At 39.7% G+C, this 19,244-nt stretch overlaps 1 protein-coding gene across 2 annotated transcripts in view; it reads left to right on the top strand.

Annotated features, from left to right (window-relative positions):
• The window catches only part of pdss2 (prenyl (decaprenyl) diphosphate synthase, subunit 2), a 48,469-nt gene extending 38,278 nt beyond the window's left edge, over positions 1-10,191 (top strand). For both annotated transcript variants that reach the window (XM_083683782.1, XM_083683781.1), the window contains 2 exons: positions 29-64; positions 9,783-10,191. In XM_083683782.1, the coding sequence (XP_083539908.1) occupies positions 29-64; positions 9,783-9,938 (192 nt within the window). In that variant the 3' untranslated portion in view covers positions 9,939-10,191. The remainder of the gene's footprint in view (positions 1-28; positions 65-9,782) is intronic.
• Positions 10,192-19,244: the final 9,053 nt, after the last annotated feature.

Below are 19,244 nucleotides of genomic sequence, written 5' to 3'. Positions count from 1 at the left end.
TGCTATGTCTCTGTCTTTCTGTGAACAGGCAAGAACTATTGGAAGACAAATGGACTATACAAAGGTGAGCAGAAGGGATGTCCATTATTGTGCTCTTTATAGCGTCAGTTCATCTGGTCAAGAAAATCTCTTGGCCCCTAGGTATGAGACAGGTAAGGTTTGCCTTACTGCTTTTGGATCTTGTGGAGCAATTATATCCACATCTCTAGGCTGACTTGGGTCATGACTTGGGTCATTTCAATCCAATTTGCAGTTCTTATTCTGGTCAACGAGCAGTAGATAGCTTTTTTTCTGTCTAGTTGTGGCTGTCCCTGATCATTTTAACAGAAGGCAGCTATTAGAAATAGAACCATAGATTTTCCTAAACTATCCATACTGGCACTAGAACCACCAGTATTGCATTTGCATTTGTTCCATAATTTCAACATGTATAGGCTTATTGATACTGGCATCTGTGTGCCTGGGGTCATGGCTTATTTAAAGAAGACATTCAACTGTTGCTTGCGACACCTTTTACTTGTAATTGATTAAATCTATGGCTCACTTCTACTCTTTTAGTTAATTTTCAAGGGGTCGAAGGTCAAAGAGGCCAAATATGCACTAAGCATATAATAATCATTGATCCAGACCTTTTGCACTCAATATATCAATGAGAATAGGTTATCATTTCATAAACTGCTGCTCAGGTGAGAAGATCTTCACTAGTTTGTGAAATTATATTTAAATCGTAGTTAACATTCTTGATTTTGGACCAGTTATCTAGGGAGTGACATGAAAAGTGAAACCACCTTCTAATTTTCCATCACAAGCTAATTTGTTAAAAAAAACATGACCTATAAAAAATCCAAAATATCCATAGAATGCTATGCAAAAGGCAACCAACAAATGCAAAGAAAACCTTGCGCTTGTACAATTAATGAATCTACAGTATAATACAGCTTACCGGCTATTTGAGTAGTGCTGCAGCACTGCGTACAGCTGTCCATTATCCAAAGTGACTTACAACATTTGTCTAAGTGAAAGAATCATCTATCCATCAGTCATCGTAAGAAAAAGTAATCTATGCTAGGACCAGGGGCTATTGGCAGTCACAATGGTAGTTTATTTACAGGACAGAAACTTGTACAGGGGGGTAGTGGTTATGAAGAGGTCTTTAGGAGGGACAGTTAAGATGAAGAGATGGGTCTTCAATCTACGATGGAAGTAGTGACTCTGCAGTCATGACAGCATGCAGCTCTAACACAGTAAATCCTCACTGGCCCCTTCATTTATGGAATTAGCCTTTTGAGCTAATTCTAGGAGTGCCCACAGCAAAGGGACTGAATACTTATGCAATCAGCTTATCTATAGAGGCAACAAAAATACTGTTACATTTTTTCATATGATGCAGTAACTCCAAATGTATTTCATAACAATTAAAATAAATGGTCATTTATAGGGGATCACCTTGCTTGCCTCTTGGATGCTTCCCAAGTCCCTGTAGACATTAGAGGTTTGGGATGCATCGAAATGTTTAATATGGCGGTCTTAACTAAGAGTGTGAATAAATATGTGAACCCCTGAGTCAGGACTTGCACAGCTCTGTTGTGAGCAATTACAGCTTTGAGACTTTTCAGATAAGTCTATACCAACATTGCACAGCAGACTAGGCAATAATCACCCATTCTTCTTGGTGAATTGCCCAAGCTCCATCAAGTTGGTAATCTTCAAGTGCGTTCTTCTTGTGTTAAGCCATTCCAGTGTAGCTTTGGACTTGTGCTTGTGTCATTTTGACAACTGAAGGGTGAATTTGTACCCCACTGGTAAAGTTTCTCTCTGTGGTTAGCGGGTTCACCCCTTAGATTTTGTCTTTTCTTTGCTCTCTCTTTTCTCTTGTTCCTGAACTCCTCAGTTCCTGATGATAACAAGCATCCCCACACCATAATGCTGCCATCATCATGCTTGTGGCTAGGGATGATGCTAACTGTGTTAGATTTGTCTCTGTTTTAAAGGGGAACAACTAGAAATTTGGGAAATGTGTCAATGTGCGTGAACCTCTCTGACTCAGTGTAAAGCAGAGCGAGAGTGAAAACAAGAGCAAGTCATGGTTACACCCCCCCCCCCCCCCCCCCTCCCTCAAATTGTGAAAACTGTGTAGGGGTTCACATACTTTTTCTTGGCACTGTAGATACAGTATATGGATAGATAGATAGAGAGGCATTTCCAGAGGCACCGTCGTACAGTAGCAAGATGGGTTGCAAGACTGCCAAAGATGTATGCAGGGAGGTTTTCTACACACTGCAACCAATAGCGAGTTTTGACATTTTGGTTTCCAAAGTCAGTTGGAGAAGAAAGGAGGGCACAGATGTGGGGGGCAGGAAGAGACTGAAACAACAGAGGAGGGATTGGGAGGGGGATCTCTTCTCGTGTCTGAAACCAGATCATGGGGGATAAGGTACCAGGCCCTATTTGTGGATGAGACAGAGAGACTCTGAGACAGAGCCATTGTCAGAGAATCTCCTTCACCGGAGGGGTATGTCACAAAGTGAGCTATGCATGCAGGATTATCCAAAGTTTGCTGGCTACAATTATTGTCAAGTTCAGGCTTCCTCGACATCACAAACGCTGATCCTGATCCAATGCCTGCCGCTAATTTAACCCAGACTTCAGTCGTGAAAATAACTGCACGTGCATTGAAACATTCAGCAAATCAAACACTGATATCAATGCAAAAAGCAGTGAGTCTGTGCCACGTTTTTATTGTTGCCCAAATCAATGAATGTCAGCTTCCTAGATTCAACCATTAAGACACTTCCTTATTTCACCATGCCATCATAGCCTAAAATATTTTTTTTATTTAACAAACTTGTTATATGTAAGATGTCAAATGCATTCTTATGTTATTTTACTCAGTTGAGAGGGGTAAACCTAGATGTATCAGTGATAATTTGTATGATGTTTCAGCACATGCTAATACATATATTTTTAATCTTTTGTGCAATATCCAGGGGGGTGGCTTTTAATTAAATTATGCAGTTCTTTGCAAAAGGGAGGGATTATTTGATAAATTTTCAGCATGTGACCTGAGGCACAAATTCAGGACGTTTAGAGTTAGCTTGCCCCAGAGCAGGTTAGAGAGGCCAGTTAGTGCCAGTCGGAGTCAGGGGGGAGATTGATGTTGAGCAGCCTGATGGCCTCGGGCACAAATGTGATCCTCCTCCTATTAGTCCTACACCGAGGGCAGCAGAAGCACCGAGCTAGTGGGAGGAGTTCAAATGAAGGGTTTACAATGGTTTAACCTTTGCTGGGATGTTACAATATCATCCACATCACTATAGATACATTAGATCAGTTGACTGATTTAAGAGATAAGATTTGCATAGACAGGAATGAATCCAGCATGTCTACACTGAAATAGAGAGGCGAAGTGGTTTTGTAAAAATGTAATCTTATATCTGATTCAAGCCGAAATTCCCAATTTATCACATGCAAATCAGAGACCCTATAAAAACAAAGATATTAATTCCAAAATTACATTAACTATTATCCTTGCATTAATATGGACTCAATTCAACTTATTGAGTGATTTGTTGATGACATTTTTGCTAATTTTAAGAGTGTCATAGTAAAGGGTCTGAATACTTATGTACATGAGGTATTTCTGTATTTCAATTTTAATAAATTTACTGACATTTCTAAAAACTTGTTTTCACTTTGTCATTCTGGGGTATTGTGTGTGGATTGATGGCAAATTCTTTTAATTTAATCCATTTTAAATTGAGTCTATAACACAACAAAATGTGGAAAAAGTAAAGGGGTCGGAATACTTTCCGAAGGCACTGTATATAAATAATATCACATTAACTACTTCAGCGTTAACTACTGGCTGTTCATTGGTCTGTCCATTGCCAGTCAGATCTACCTGAGGTTCACGCGTCCGGAGATGTCCCGCCCTGTCAAGCTGAGTCTGTTCTTCCCTATCGTGTACTAATCAATGGCAATCAGATTATGGCAGAACAGGCATGTTGCCAGAGTCAGTGTCTTTCAGTGAAACGGTTCCTCAGATTTGCCTACTTGACTTTGAAGGTTAAAGTTCTATACATCCTAGCATAAAAACAAAAACAGTTTTACAAAGAGGAGGGTTGTCAGATTCTAATAAAAAAAACTGGTTCATCTGCTTGTGTTTGGCTTCAGGGCCCACAGCAATTCTCTACATTTACATTTTACATTTATGGCATTTAGCAGATGCCTTTATCCAAAGCAGATACATTTGTCTAAGTAAGTGAATCATCTATACATCAGTCATCATAAGAAAAAGTAATCTATGCTAGGACAAGGGGCTTTTTTTAAATTATTTTTTTAAATTTATTTATAGGAGAGAAACTTGCACATGGGGGGTAGTGGGGATGAAGAGGTCTTTAGGAGGGACATTTAAGATGTAGCCTGAAGAGATGGGTTTTCAAACTACGGCGGAAGATAGGTAGCGACTCTGCAGTCATGACAGCAGTGGGAAGCTTGTTCCACCAGCGTGTCAACGACAGTGAGGTTGTGGTCAGTTGAGCATGGTGGGTAGATTAGATTGGAATGGTTGCGAGGGGATGTGTAGCGTCAATGTGTCCTCCTGAGGGATGAAATAACAGGAATGGGGAGAAAGCACATTGTGATATTTGCCGATATAAAGAGAGAGCGTTTGTGGGCAATACAAGATGTAGGTAGCGCTCAATACACTCAGAGTAGTGAAAAAATAAACTAATAGAATAAAAATACTTTGTAGTTTGGCCTTCCTCTCAGGCCTTCCACAATGGACTCCACAGATTGACTCCTTCGTCTTTGTGTCAGGAGGCAGTCGCAGAGGCTGTCACTCTATGACCGTCATGATAGAAATGCAGATTCGATAATTGCTGATGACTAGCAGGGTAGCAGCCCCTCCACCTAACGATCAGATAACGACCAGACAGGTTTCACCACTCAATCCCAAATGTATTAGTCCTGGTCCAAGGTGAGCAGGAGTTAAAATACCTTGCAGAATAGTTTCAGGCCCTCCCACTGGAGATTGACAGTAATTGGCTTCAAACAGATAGCTTCAAACAGAAACTAGGTCCCAGAGCTTAAGGCAGGATAGCCACAGCAAAAAAAACAACAAAGCTACTTTTAAACAAGATTAAATTAATTTATTTAGACTGGAGAAGGGGCTTCACCACTCAATCCCAAATGTATTAAATCTCTCTGTTCGCCTGCGAACCGGTGGACTTGGGAGGGTTTTTAATGCTAGGATGCCCTGCTTTTTTCCATCTCAAACAGCACATAGCTGGAGTCTCAGGCTAACTTTTGAAAATCTCTGCCACCTGTTGTTTGACATACAGTGCCCTGCGTAAGAGTGAAGTATTTTCTATTCTATATTCTATTTCATTCTATATTTCAAAAGTTTTGATTTTAAATCAAACAACTACTATGAGATTAAAGTAGACACTCTCAGCTTTTATTTGATGGTATTTGTGTACATACATATTTGTGTACACAAAAAAATGCTTCATTGTCCCATTACTCATGCTGGGCACTGTAGGTGCAAAGACAGGGAGAAAAGCATAGGACAGAACCTGGGAGGTTAGGATAGGACAGGACCATTATCAAACTCCATTATTTTCGCCCCCCCTTTCCAAACTGAGTGTGCACCCGCATAAGCGCAGTGTAACAATGCTCTCTGCCTGCAGAGAATACCCACAGGGGCTTTTCAGTCCCAGAATTCATGAGGTAAAATGCCCAAAGCAAAAAGATGTTCTGACAGAGCCAGAACAGGAGGAGGGAAGACAGCCAAGATCACCGTATGTGTGTTTGAATATCCACTCTTCATTTTGGGGAATTTCATATGAAGTTTTACATACACACACACACTTAAATACTAAATGTTATATACTGCAAATATTGTATGTAAGGTGTATTTGTGTGTGTGACAGACTTTCATTTGTACACATTATTACCAATGCCGCCTATTGTAGTGTCCATTATTGTGCTTTTTTCACCATCAAGAGCACCCTGGGTGTATCTACCCTGTGTGTAAACCCCCCCAAATCTGCATATCAACATTTTATTTGTGTTCATAGAACACCATTTGCATTGATAAATAAATCTACACCTCAATACAATGTATGCTCTCTGTAAATAATCTACATTTTTTGATCACTCTATGAATCCTTATTGTTGTGCTGTGAAAGCTTCAATGCATGCGTCTTCTGGTGGATGCAAACAGAAGTACACCTTGGCATGCAAGGAAGAATTTTAAATAATCTCAAATGTGTTTAGGCTCTGCAGAGCTTCCTGGAGCCTTTGGGCTATTTGAGTAGTGCTGCAGCACCATGTAGGCTGTCCGTGGGAATTCCCACGCATTCGATGTGTACGATGAAGGAGCTCTTGAAGCTGATAATCAAACGTAATGCTAGAGACAATTGAGCTAGCTTGTATTCCTTGCTAATTAAGTGCTAAATTAAGAATAGGTGGATTGGCAAAACAGGTTCCCAAGTGGGCAATGAGATTAATCAAAAATATGAATACAGGATACGGGAATCCTTGCATATTAAAATATGTTTACTGAAGTTGTAGTCTCATGCATCTCATGCATGCACTGTTTTAAACGGGGACTTACTTCACAATACAGTGCCTACATAAAGTATTCAGACCACAGAATTTGCCATCAATCCACACACAATACCCCAGAATGACAAACTGAAAACACATTTTTTTTAAATTTCAGTAAATTTATTAAAATTGAAATACAGAAATACCTCATGTACATAAGTATTCAGACCCTTTGCTATGACACTCTTAAAATTAGCTAAAATGCAAAAATGTCATCAACAAATCACTCAATAAGTTGATTTGAGTCCATCTTAATGCAAGGATAATAGTTCATGTAAGTTTGGAATAAATATCTTTGTTTTTATAGGGTCTCTGATGACAACCTGTTTTCGTTTGTCATTCTGGGGTATTGTGTGTGGATTGATGGCAAATTCTTTTAATTTAATCAATTTTAAATTGCGTCTATAACACAACAAAATGTGGAAAAAGTGAAGGGGTCGGAATACTTTCCAAAGGCACTGTTTGTGTGTTTGTGCGTTGACAAATCTTGGGTGAATAATACGTCTTGCCATAGAGATTCGGCATTTAAAAAATTACACCGATTGACCCCAGGGGGATGCTATAGTATACAACTGAAATTCTGAAATTACACTGATTGGCCTTGACTTTTTCAAATGTTATATTTGAGGTATTTCACCTCAGCAAAGCAACCACCAGGGGGCATCATTGAACAATTCTAGGCTTGGATCAGCTTAATGTGTTGTTACAGTTGCTCATATCTGCGTCTACACTTGTCCCATTTGTGAGCTGATATTAATTGTATATTTTAATGTAATTTGAATTTTTGTAATTCATGTTTTTCATAATGACATTGTAATAACCCACAAAGTGATTCTAATAATAGCCTTCAGAAAATGTTTTATTGTTTGAATCCCGCCTAGTGCCATGGGGAAAATGTGCCTACAGAAATGTTTTGTTTCCAAAAGAAGCCCTATCAGGCATTTTCCATTCCGTCTCATCTCTCGCTATCTTGGGTTTTTCGTGTCTTGAGGGCCATGTTGTGGTGTATATTTGATTCATTAGGAGCCCAGGGACAGTATTTTTGTAAACCGAAGGAGCTATTGCTGCCTATCCTGTCTGGCGCCTATGCTGACCCAGTTAACCCACATTATGCGCGCTATAAAGCTTTGATGATGTACATCAGTGATTATTTGATTTGTGTGGATGTAGTGAAATAACCTTGCTTTATTTCATAGCATTATTTGAAATCAGCCCACAGATTTGGGTGAGATAGGAGCAGTTTGTGCAAGGCAGGTTTCTATATTCGTAGACCAAGTTGTAGTAGCAGCGCATAGCCTGTTTAATTCAGTATCAACCTTTCTTTATTTTTACATTAAGCCTACTTGAGAGGAAACCCATTGAGACTAAGCATTTCAGGGTTAGTTTAGAAGTTGAGGTGACCTGAGGGACATTATGGATGTGCAGTTGTATATGCCATCGACTCGAGATGTGGATGGGCATGAGTACTTGAACGGACGTTAACTTGATCTTCAACCAGAGATTACTTATTTTTCTTTTTTTTTCTTATTGCAAAGAAGATGCGGGACTAACGGCAAGTAAAAGTGTTGTCACCAAATGCAATAGGCTACCAGTTTGTATTAATTGATTCAAATACATAATTGACATGTAAATTTGGTTCATACTGAGCGATCTGATGGTATTGGCAGAGCCACGATTAGCTATTGAATAGGGATAATAGGCCTAACCCTAACCCTTCACACACAACGCTTCTTGCTAAGCGTAAGTGTTAAAGCTGCAATCGTGTTTTTGGGGGGCCGTTAGATACAAGTAAAAAAAAATATATAATAATCATGGGAGTACCCAAACAGTCAAAACAATTCAAATGCCCATCCCTAATTGGACACACCATGGAATGTTGCATAAAACTTATTTTAAACAGATAGTTATGGCTAATGTATTACTTACTTCGGCCTACAGTGATATCAGCAAAATATAGGTTAATGATATAACCTATATGTTAAAAAAATCTCAACTTTAATCTCATAGTAATTGTTTGATTTCAAATCTAAACTTTTGGAGTATAGAGCAATACTAGAGCAAAGAAATGCTTCACTGTCCCATTACTGCAGGGCACACTATTTGGAAATTTGGAAATGTTGTAAGAATTTACTGAAGACACTGTCCGTTATTGAACAAATTAAAACATTGAGCGCTTATGCTCCTTGATGCTGAAGAAGGGGGCTAATTTCTACAGACAAAATGATCTCTCTTGTGATTGGCCGAGAGGTGTTCAAAGCCATGATTTAATAACGGTAATGTCATGGTTAAATCACGATCATTATGATATTCCTACACCATAGTACATTTGTGTATCACTTTCCCTTGCCAACGTTTGTAGTTTTGAGAAATATATTAAAGAACCCATCACAATCTGTCACAGAATAAATAGTTCTTTTTGTTGACAGACACCAATAGCAGACTCTAAAGGCAAACAAATGCCTAGAATCAATACTAGACATTGAGAGCTCTCTTATGACTGCACAAATCATGTGACGGAACACACCTGACGAACCAGAAACACCTGTCAAGCCAATTGTCCCATCACTTTTTGGTACCCTGAAAAACGGGGACTATGCATAAGAAGACAATGGTGGGTGCAGAAACTATCCCTAAAAATGAACTGCAGTGCAGAGTGATGGACTGAGTCTGAGAACTGAGGCTGCCATGTGTATGTAAATTGTGTCACCATAGTTGAGGACAGGGAGCAGCATCGTGAAGCAGGACTTATTTCTATACACACACAAAAAGTAACTCAGTTTTCAACATGCGTTTTAAGACAGTTTATCATCATTCCACAATCACCCAGCAGTGGTTGGCTTGTTTGGGAAGCTAAGCAGGCTATGCTTTGGTCGATCCTTCGATGGGGGCCCAAAACAGCCTGCTAGAAGTGGTGTTACACAAATGGTCCACAATTCTGGACCTTGTTTCATTGCTGCTTGCAGCTATAATTTGTCTTTTTATCATGCAATTTCCTTGTAATTTTCTCCTCTAATATTAACCATAAGCTACAAAGTAAAAAGTTCAGCTAGGCCATACATGCAGACATTGGATTTCTTAAACTAATTTCTGTTCTCTACATTTAATGTCTTAGAGAAATGATTTGAAATATAGATTGATGATGTTATGTCTATGGTCTCCTCCCTCAACAGCTTCTGGCTGCAATCAAGTCGGAGAAAGGTGTGAGCTCGGCCGTGGACCTATGCTGTTACCATGGCAGCAAAGCTCTAGAAGCCATGAAGAGTTTCCCATCCTCAGAGGCACGTTCCGCTTTGGAGAACATTGCCTGTGCTGTCACAAAATTCTGATCGCTCCCCTCCCTTTGTACCACCTATTTAAAACTCCATTTAAATGTGCAATATGTAACTGTTTTGTCCCTGGTGGCCACGGGACAATATGTACAAACATTTGACACTCATACAAAAACAAATGTTCTTCCATTTAAGCCAGTCAGTGGCTTAAATCAATGCACTCATATTGATCAGTCGTGCTGGATCAATACTTTTTACCAGAGATGAAACTTCAGAATGCATTGTTTGCCATTAAAATAATTCTCATTTATTCATTGGTTATCATGTGTCTTGTTTGGACTTTTCTTGCAGCAAGTTATTGTATTGTGTTTGCCGCTTTACCTCGACTCCCTCTTCCTAAAATAAGGAGGGGAAAAAAAGGTCAAATAGCTTCCCTCGGTCCTGCCACAAGCACACTTGAAGCTACGCCAGCAGTAATTATTAATGAAGGCCCCATTCCTGTGACCTGAGCAAATGGACAGGAAATGCAGTGGTATTGATTAGGCAGCTCTGCAGGCTGGCGCCAGGGTGGTGGCCTGTGGTTTCCCGGGTGCTCTCGGCAGGGGACAGCCAAGGTGTGAAACTCGGGTGGAAGGGGGCGTTACTACCACCACAACCAGCTGTCTGTCACAACGTAACCCAACCTGAAGGACATAGGGGGAAGGGAAAGGTGGAGAAGAAGAGGCTGGTCTAGAAATGCACAGGGCATTTATATAATGGTATTGTTGTGGTCCATTCCCTGCTCGTGTTTTTGGCTCTGTTGAGTTGCAATGTTGCCTCCATTCACTGGGTACGGTGTGTACCCGGGCAAGCCTCCGGCCATTGATGAAATATGTATTTGCTGTGAGCTGACAAGAGGAGAGTAACATAAAAAAGTTAAAGGGACCAAACATGTATAAATATTCCAATAACAAAAACGAAAGTTTTTCTTGAACAAGGACTTCACTGTTGCATATTTGCTAACATAAGTCATACATACTTTATGTTTGCAGTTTTGCAGTTTGAGTTTTTGTTAGCGTTTAAGTGGAAAGATTATTTATGCCATTTTTTTTTATGTATACTGTAAGATTCAGACAGTTGGAAACAGCCCATACATGTCGTATCAGGCCAATCATTTGGAACTGGTTTCCATCACACCCAGCGATCAAGTGATCAAGTTAAGTGTGACAACAACAATCGAACCAATTAACATCCAGGTTGGTATGACATGGAGATGCTAATGATTAGTATACTGCTTTGGACTGGGTCATAGATTAGAGAAGTAAAATACTAAGAGCTGATGTAAAACTCAGTTCTTGTTTCAGACCACTCTGCCGGACCCAGAGCATAGAACATTGCTATACTGCTTTGATGCTGTATTGTTGCTCTGCTGCTTGTTACACAAGTTGTGTCTGAACAAGAGCCTCTGCACACTTAATTTATGCAATTTTCATATTTACTGTGGCTTTGTAGGTAAGCTTTCAACCTTTGAGAGCCATAAAGCTACCATAGGACATTTTTCTTATATTTTTGCATTGTGGTCTGGTGTGTGCAGTGGACATCCTCAGTTTCCAGAGTTTGTGTCACCAGGGGAAGCACAAGCTCAATGTAAATGTCAGTTCAAATCCTTGAAAAATTACAACCCTCCCTTCTTTAAGTGATCACTGATTTGGTTGCCACTTACACAAACACTCCCAACTTGAGGTCCATGCACAGAACATTCTGGCAATAATTCCCTTCTGCACAGTGATGGAGAATTGTATGGTAGGATTAGATTCTTATAGATTATCAAATAGGCCAAGGAAGGTAGAAGGATGAATGTTAGTAGTCTGAACAGGGCTGTGTATCATATCCAAAACAGTCTGTGTTTTTGTTGATGGAGATATTTTTTGTGGTTTGCCATTTGTCGAATTCTGACTAATAGGTTGGCAAGGAGGGCTGAGTTAACATGAATATAGTGGAGTGGACAGCAGCTCCCCCCCCTGCCCTTTATGGTGTAATTACAGCTGCTGCACAGTTAAGAGAGCCAGCGTAGCGCAATAGATTCCATTACCGCCTCCCCACACGCTCATGGACACTGAGGACAATGGTACTCCAAACTCAAAAACAAAACAGAGAGAGACCACAATCATGCACAACGTGACAAGATGCTACATTTAAGCAAGACACTTTTTGTGTTTGTTTTACAAATCTGCAGGGTAATAGGTTTGGGAACAAAAACAAGGATTTCTCAAAATGGAAAGTTTTGGTTTAAAATAATTTAGATACAATACTTGCATGCAATACAAATGGTGAGAGAAACAGACATAGCCTGTGGCTACACTTGGTATTTAAATGCAGTTTGTGTATGGATTGTGCACACATTCTGATTATGCCCATATACAGTGCCCTGTGTGTGTACAGTGAAGCATGTTTTCTATACTCCAAAAGTTTGGATTTGAAATCAAATAATTACAATGAGGTTAAAGTAGAGCCATAAGAGAGCTGTCAATGTCTAGTATTGATTCAAGGCTGCAATTGGTGTCGGTCAGCATGAGGACCAAAGAGGTGTCAATGAATGTCAAGGAAGCCATTATTAGGCTGAAAAATCAGAAACATAGCCAAAACCATAGGCTTGCCAAAATCAACAGTTTGGAACATCATTAAAAAGCACTGGTGAGCTCAGGAATCGCAAACACTGACAATGCTCAACATAATTAAGAAAAACCTGTCAACAACTGTCCCACTCATCAGGAACACTCTCCAGGAGGTCGGCATCAATATGTTAGAGACTACCATCCGCAGAATATGCTACTAGCCGAACTACAGAGGCATCACGATTTACAGCATACTGTACCACCTCATCTGTGAAACATGGTGGAGGTGGGTGTTATGGTTTGGGCATGTATAGCTTCTACTTGAACTGGCTAACTTGTCTTAATTGATGATAACTGTACTGTAACTGCTGACGGCAGCAGCAGAATGTATTCTGAAATGTACAGAAACATCTTGTCTGCTCGAGTATCAGCAAATGCCTCCAAAATCATTGGATGGCGCTTCTTACAGTAAGACAATGACCCAAAACATACTGCCATAGCAACTAGGGAGTTTGTCAGGGCCCAAAAGTAGAATGTTCTTGACTGGTCAAGTCAGTCTTAAGATTTAAATCCAATTGAACTTGGCTTTTATTTTCTGATGATACGATTTTAGGCAACAAGACCTCAAAACAAACAACATTACTTTTGGTGCCCTGAAATAGAGGGACTATGTGTAAAAAGTGTTATCATTTCTAAATGGTTACACCAATATATACAGTACACAAATACCATCAAATAAAAGCTGAGAATCACTACTTTAACCTCACAGTAAAAATGCCTCATTGTCCCATTATTTACGCAGGGCACTGTGTGTATATAGCCTATATACCCTAAATCCTAACTTGCTCCTGTTTAAGTCAAGATCACTACGCACAGTTTATTCAAATGTGAGTTGTTCGTATCCTAACTGACTTCACTGACTATATGGGAGGTCCCGGCAAAGTATGAAAATTGTTTGTGTGGTTTGAGAGGCCAACAAAAATGTCTTGTGGAGTTTTTTGTCAAGTACATTTTAGAGTGAAAGTTGTCAGCTATGACTTTAAGCACCTTCAGACTTTAAACAATTCATGATGGGCAGTGAATTATAATATAGTGGGGGAAGGTGAACGGATTTGTCAGCAAAAGTGGGCTGATATCATGTATTGCTGTCCTATATAGGTTGTTATCATTAAGCGTCACAATAGGCTCTGCCAATGCACACTTTATTGGAAAGCTGATATCTAATCAATGACAAATGAGCTGGAAGTTTATGCAGTCGATCTGTCGTTCAAGGTTTTTAATGATGACCACCAATCATGAGATAAGTCAGAGTTAAGTGAGAGCAATGTGACTTAGGATTCTCCCCTAAAACACCAACGCTGAATGGATATGGTTCTTAGGGGCTTTACACAATACTTGGCTCAGCTCTGCTCAGCTTAGTTAGGGGCTTTACACACCACAGAGTTGACCTGAACCATACCATGCTGGCTCAGATATTTTCCTTTCACATTGTCTTTTCTAGCACTATTTCAGCAACTATGGTGGATGCGTAACCAGGCCAGTCCAGGATGGCTGTGGTTAGACTTGGTATTACCATGTGACTTTTGTTATCCACACATGATGAAACCTGCACTAAAATATTGAAAGAAAGCAATATCTGTAAGTGTGTCTGACACAGACAATGTATTATTTTCATGAGATACGACTGATATGGCAAGCTGCATATCACTGCAAATGAAAAACCTCTGAGAATGAATTCTGTTGTGGGAGTAATTGTAAGATGTCTAAAAAATAAATCTATAATAGTGTCAGGTGATATTAGAGTCAATTAGCCTTGTTACAAATGACCTTTCCATGAACACCTGTTAACACCATCACGTTGCTGACACTGATGGATGAAATCACTTACAGCATTAGGAACAATATGCTGTTCTCTCTATGACAAAAATTAGCATATTGTTCAAAAATTACATTTTAACGAGCACTGCTCAGTGTTAAGTGCCAAATCCTGGCCCTTGCAAGCCTTCGCTTGAGGGACCACTGACTCTTCTTTCCCAGCACAGGTATCACGCTTCATTTGTTGACAGATCAGACTGCCACCACACTGCCACTGAGACTGCTCATTACCCAAATAATGACGGCTGCATTGTCTTAACCGCAGCACGTTGTCTTGTTATATTATCCAGATATCAACACATTTGTGGTTAGTGACAGAATATTGGGTGCTTGGGTGTGTGTTAAATATGATTTTGTCCACCACAGAATAGAATGAAATGTATTGATTTGAGGAATCTGTTTGATGGTGATGCATGGGATTTGAGAATGTTATTTCAGAGTGGGGAATGTAACACCAGTGAAACTTTATAATGTGTAAGTAGAATCATACAGTGCCTTGAAAAAGCATTCACCCCCTGCACTTTGACATTTTGTTTCCCTAGACTAGAGCCTGCAATTTCTATAGTCAATAAAGATATATTCAATAGTACTACTCCACACATTCGAAAATGAATGACAAAAGAAACAACCTGTTTTTATTGCATAAATTATACACCGCCTGATAATAAATGGTGAAGCACCTTTAGAAGAAATTATCCTCTGAGGATCGTTGAGTCTTTAAATCTTTTTTTATTGAGACAAGTGGAAAATGGAGTAAAACGAACAAAAGGGATGACACGGCAGACAACCGGACCCAGGTGCCGTACGCGGGATCTTAGCATGTATTGTACATGTGCATAGTTGTTGGGCATGTTATCGCGAAGCCGGTCTTCAAACATTACCAATAGCCACAAATATTCAAGCAGATAAGTCTTCTAACAGTCTTTGCCCCTCTGGGCCACCGTATTCTTGCCACTCTTGTCATACAGGCCAGTTTTGTGGGATTACTGAAATGTGGGATGATCCATGCAGTTTTCTCCTATTTTAGCCATCAGTGAATCACTATCTGTGTTTGTGAGCCAAAGGAATTGCCTTGATCAACTGATATCACTTTACAACTGTCCTGGTTCATTGTGTCACAGAAGAGTGGGCACGCCTGTTGGCAATTCCTGCACCATTCCTGTTGGCAATTAAATCATCATGACCTCTTCTCACCTTTTTTCTCCTTTGTGTTTCTATAATGACATTTGAATGTTTCATAGATGTGTGTGTTATATTTTTATGTTATTTTCATTATTGTGTTGTGTTTCTTTCCAGTATTTTGCTATGTATCTTGATATCGCTCCACAGGAATTCAGCCAAATGGCCAATCAGTTTATTCCAATGGTCATTGGAATGGAAATGGAATCGCACCGTTTTCTCCGGATCCAGCGGAAGACCTGTGGAGAACACTGTTTATGAATTGAATACAATTGTTGTTTTACAATTTGCCAGAAGGCCTCCCCCATTTGATGAAAAGGCCTTTGATGTTTTCTGTAGAAATTCCATTTGGTCTGGGATGGTATAAAATGTTTTCATAACTTTCTTTTGGTGAATCTACTTATCCGATCTCCTATGTGGTGTTAGCATGTATAGTCTTGCTAAGACAATCTTATTCTGAATTGATTCATTTCTTAGAACTATCGCCGACAACAGTCTGTTTTATATTTGATGTATTTACACTTTTGATTGTATGACTTTAAGTAAGCTGGATTGCTTACATTATTGCTTGTCTAAGTAAATCTCCTCAAATTATGATACAATGCTCTCCTCATTTGTCCGAAGATGCCGCAGATGAATCTGTGTACTAGGATAATCTGCTAGAATCTATGCATGCAATAATGACCAGGTTAAGCCTAGATTATTTGAGTATTGTTGCTGACCATGTGCATCCCTTCATGGCCATAATTTATCCATTTTCTAATGGCTATATCCGGCATGATAATGCACCATGTCACAAAGCAAAAGTCATCAGTCAACTGGTTTCATGAACATGACAATGAGTTCAGTGTTCTTCAGTGGCCTTCCCAGTCATCGGATCTGAATCCATTAGAACACCTTTGGGATGTGATAGAATGGGAGAGCTTGAAAGTGCACCTGAAAAATCTTCTGGAATTGCGCGATGCAATCATGTCATCATGGACCAGAATCTCAAAGGAATGTTTCCAACATCTTGTGCAATCAATGCCATGAAGAATTGAGGCTGTTTTGAGAGCAAAGGGAGGCTCTACCCAGTATTAGTACAGTGTTCCTAATAAAGTGTTCGGTGAGTGTATATTGCCGTGGTCCCCGTCAGCTGCGCTCAGTGGAGCTGTGGAGAAACAGTGACACGCTTCTGCATCATTCATGCATCATGAAAAGTGCTTTATACATGTAATAAATTATTATTATGTCAGATGTATCTGGAAAATGGATGGTGTTGTGTCAAAAAATTGCAAACCCGCTACCCAATATTGTACCCAGTATAATCGATTGGTTCCTGAAAACAGTCTGTTTACTGTGATAGAATGTAGATTTTTTTTCTGAGATTTGCTGTATTCTAGTTAGTGATCCCCTTTATTTGTTGGGGTTCAAGAGATATCAAAGGCAAAATGTCATTGATGATGGCTAACGTACTTGTTACCTTTGCATTTTCATACATTTCTAAGAATATTTGTACATTAAAGGTAGACTCTGGGATATGAAAACAGAGCAACTTTCAACACATATAGAGTGCCCACTGCCTTTCACTTTCACATTCTTTCTCTTCATGTCCTTCGGTTTTTTCTTTTTTAGTTCCATTTCTCAGAAAACTAGCCTAAAGTTAAACAGCTACCTGGTTGAGAACCAAAGATATTTGAATTAGAGACGGCAATGGCACAACAAAATGGTAGTGGCGCAGCTTTCTTAAATAATGCAACCACAATTGTCCATGTGAAGCAATGAGTCTGACGTGAATAAAAACATATCCAAGGAATAATTTGTTCGACTGTTTACTTGGAAAATATGAGTAAAGCAATAATGGCATGGCTTTGACGTCAGACAGATTAAACTAATGGAGCATCTAATTTAGCTCTCATTACAAATGTCCAAATCGACACCAGTATTATTTTACACTTGACCATGAAATCAAATGTATCCATATACAATAAAACGAATTTAAGAAATGCCTTTTTCTGCAATACTCTTACATTCCCAGCTCCTAAGGCTAGATGGGGAGCATAACAATTATACTCACAACTCAAACTAGAACCATACAAATCTCAATAAAGACTTAAACAGATAGCTTACGATTCCTTTTTTTCTTGTTACTTGTTAACTAAGTTTCTTCCATGTCTTTTTCCAACTTCAAGCTCTCAAGCTGCCTCTTCTAGTAGAGAGAGCTTTATAATTGGTCTCTCAAGGGTGCTGGACTTAATTTTCACACTCACGCGGCAAACTGTACCACTGGAGTATGGCATGGTTTTGATGATTTTTCCAATCATCCAGGAATTCCAGGGAGACAGAGTCATCCACAGTCTGCACAATGTCTCCTGGCTCGAAGTTCCTCTTTGGTCTGGACCATTTCTGGTGTTCTTGTAAGAGAGGTAAGTATTCACCTGTCCATCTTGTCCAGAAGAGGTCTACTATATATTGGACTTGTCTCCATCTACGTTGTGCGTATTTATCTACTTTTTTTAACACACCTGGAGGGAAAACTGGTTGTGTTTTCAGTAATAACAGGTTGTTAGGTGTCAATGCTTCAAGGTCATTGGGGTCATCCGATGCCTTGGTGATCGTTCGATCATTAATGATGGCTTCGACGACACACAGGATTGTCTGGAGATCTTCCAAGGTTTGTTGCTTGAGCACTGATCCTAATATCTTCCTCACATTGCAAATCTGTCTTTCCCATACACCTCCATGGTGGGAAGCAGCGAGTGGGTTGAAAATCCACTTGATTCATTTTTATGTCATGACATCTTGTATCTTTGTCTGGTTAAGATCTCCAATAGCTTTGCGCAGCTCCCTCTCTGCTCCAAAAACATTAGTGCCGTTGTCAGAACGCATGACGGACACCTGTCTCCTTCTGCTGATGAAGCAATGCAGTATGTTAATACAATAATCAGTGTCTAGAGAGTGGGCAACTTCCAGGTGAACCGCTCTGATAGTCAGACAGGTGAAGATCACACCGTATCTCTTCACTAAGCTGCGTCCTCTCTTGACTTCGAAGGGTCTGAAATAATCCACTCGGACGTTGGTGAAGGGGGGCTTGTCTGGTCACAAGCAGTCTTCTGGCAGGTGATTGCTTTATGTTAAGTTGTGACAGTCTTTGACCGATTTCCACCTAAGTTTGGATCAGTTTGGGGTCTTTGAATCGGTGCAGCCGTATCGTGGATGCTTGGACTGATTCGCATCGACGTATCAGTGAATCGTTCCACCCCTAATATAATATATACATATATTCGTCTTCCGGATTAATAAATGAAAAATATGCAGATTTTGAATTCTTATTATTTTCATGTGACAGTCTTAAGTGTATGGAGATAACAAAATCACATATGGTTATAATATTCCAAAAACTGCTAATCACATTTATAACACTGTATACACTGTATTACATGATTGGCAATCATTACTGGAGTAGTAAATAGTCATAATTGCAAATAGTGAGAAGCATAACATAATATTAATTAAATCATCAATATGGACCGGACCAGGTATCATTAGATTACTCTTAAAAACTACATTTCTGTCAGATAGGGAACACTATTTGACGAAAACACGACTGACTCGATTTTAAAATCATGAAAAGTGAGAGCCTGTGCCCGCTGTTTTCATGCACAGGGCCACACAGGACACATTCACAGCTGTGCGGAAATGACACAGCAGGCGCGCGCACCGTCACGTCACGCGA

This window comes from Argentina silus, assembly GCF_951799395.1.
Source record: "Argentina silus genome assembly, chromosome: 13".
Lineage (NCBI taxonomy): Eukaryota > Metazoa > Chordata > Actinopteri > Argentiniformes > Argentinidae > Argentina > Argentina silus.
Note: the sequence above shows the minus strand (reverse complement) of the source record. Positions and strands in the feature narration are given on the sequence as shown.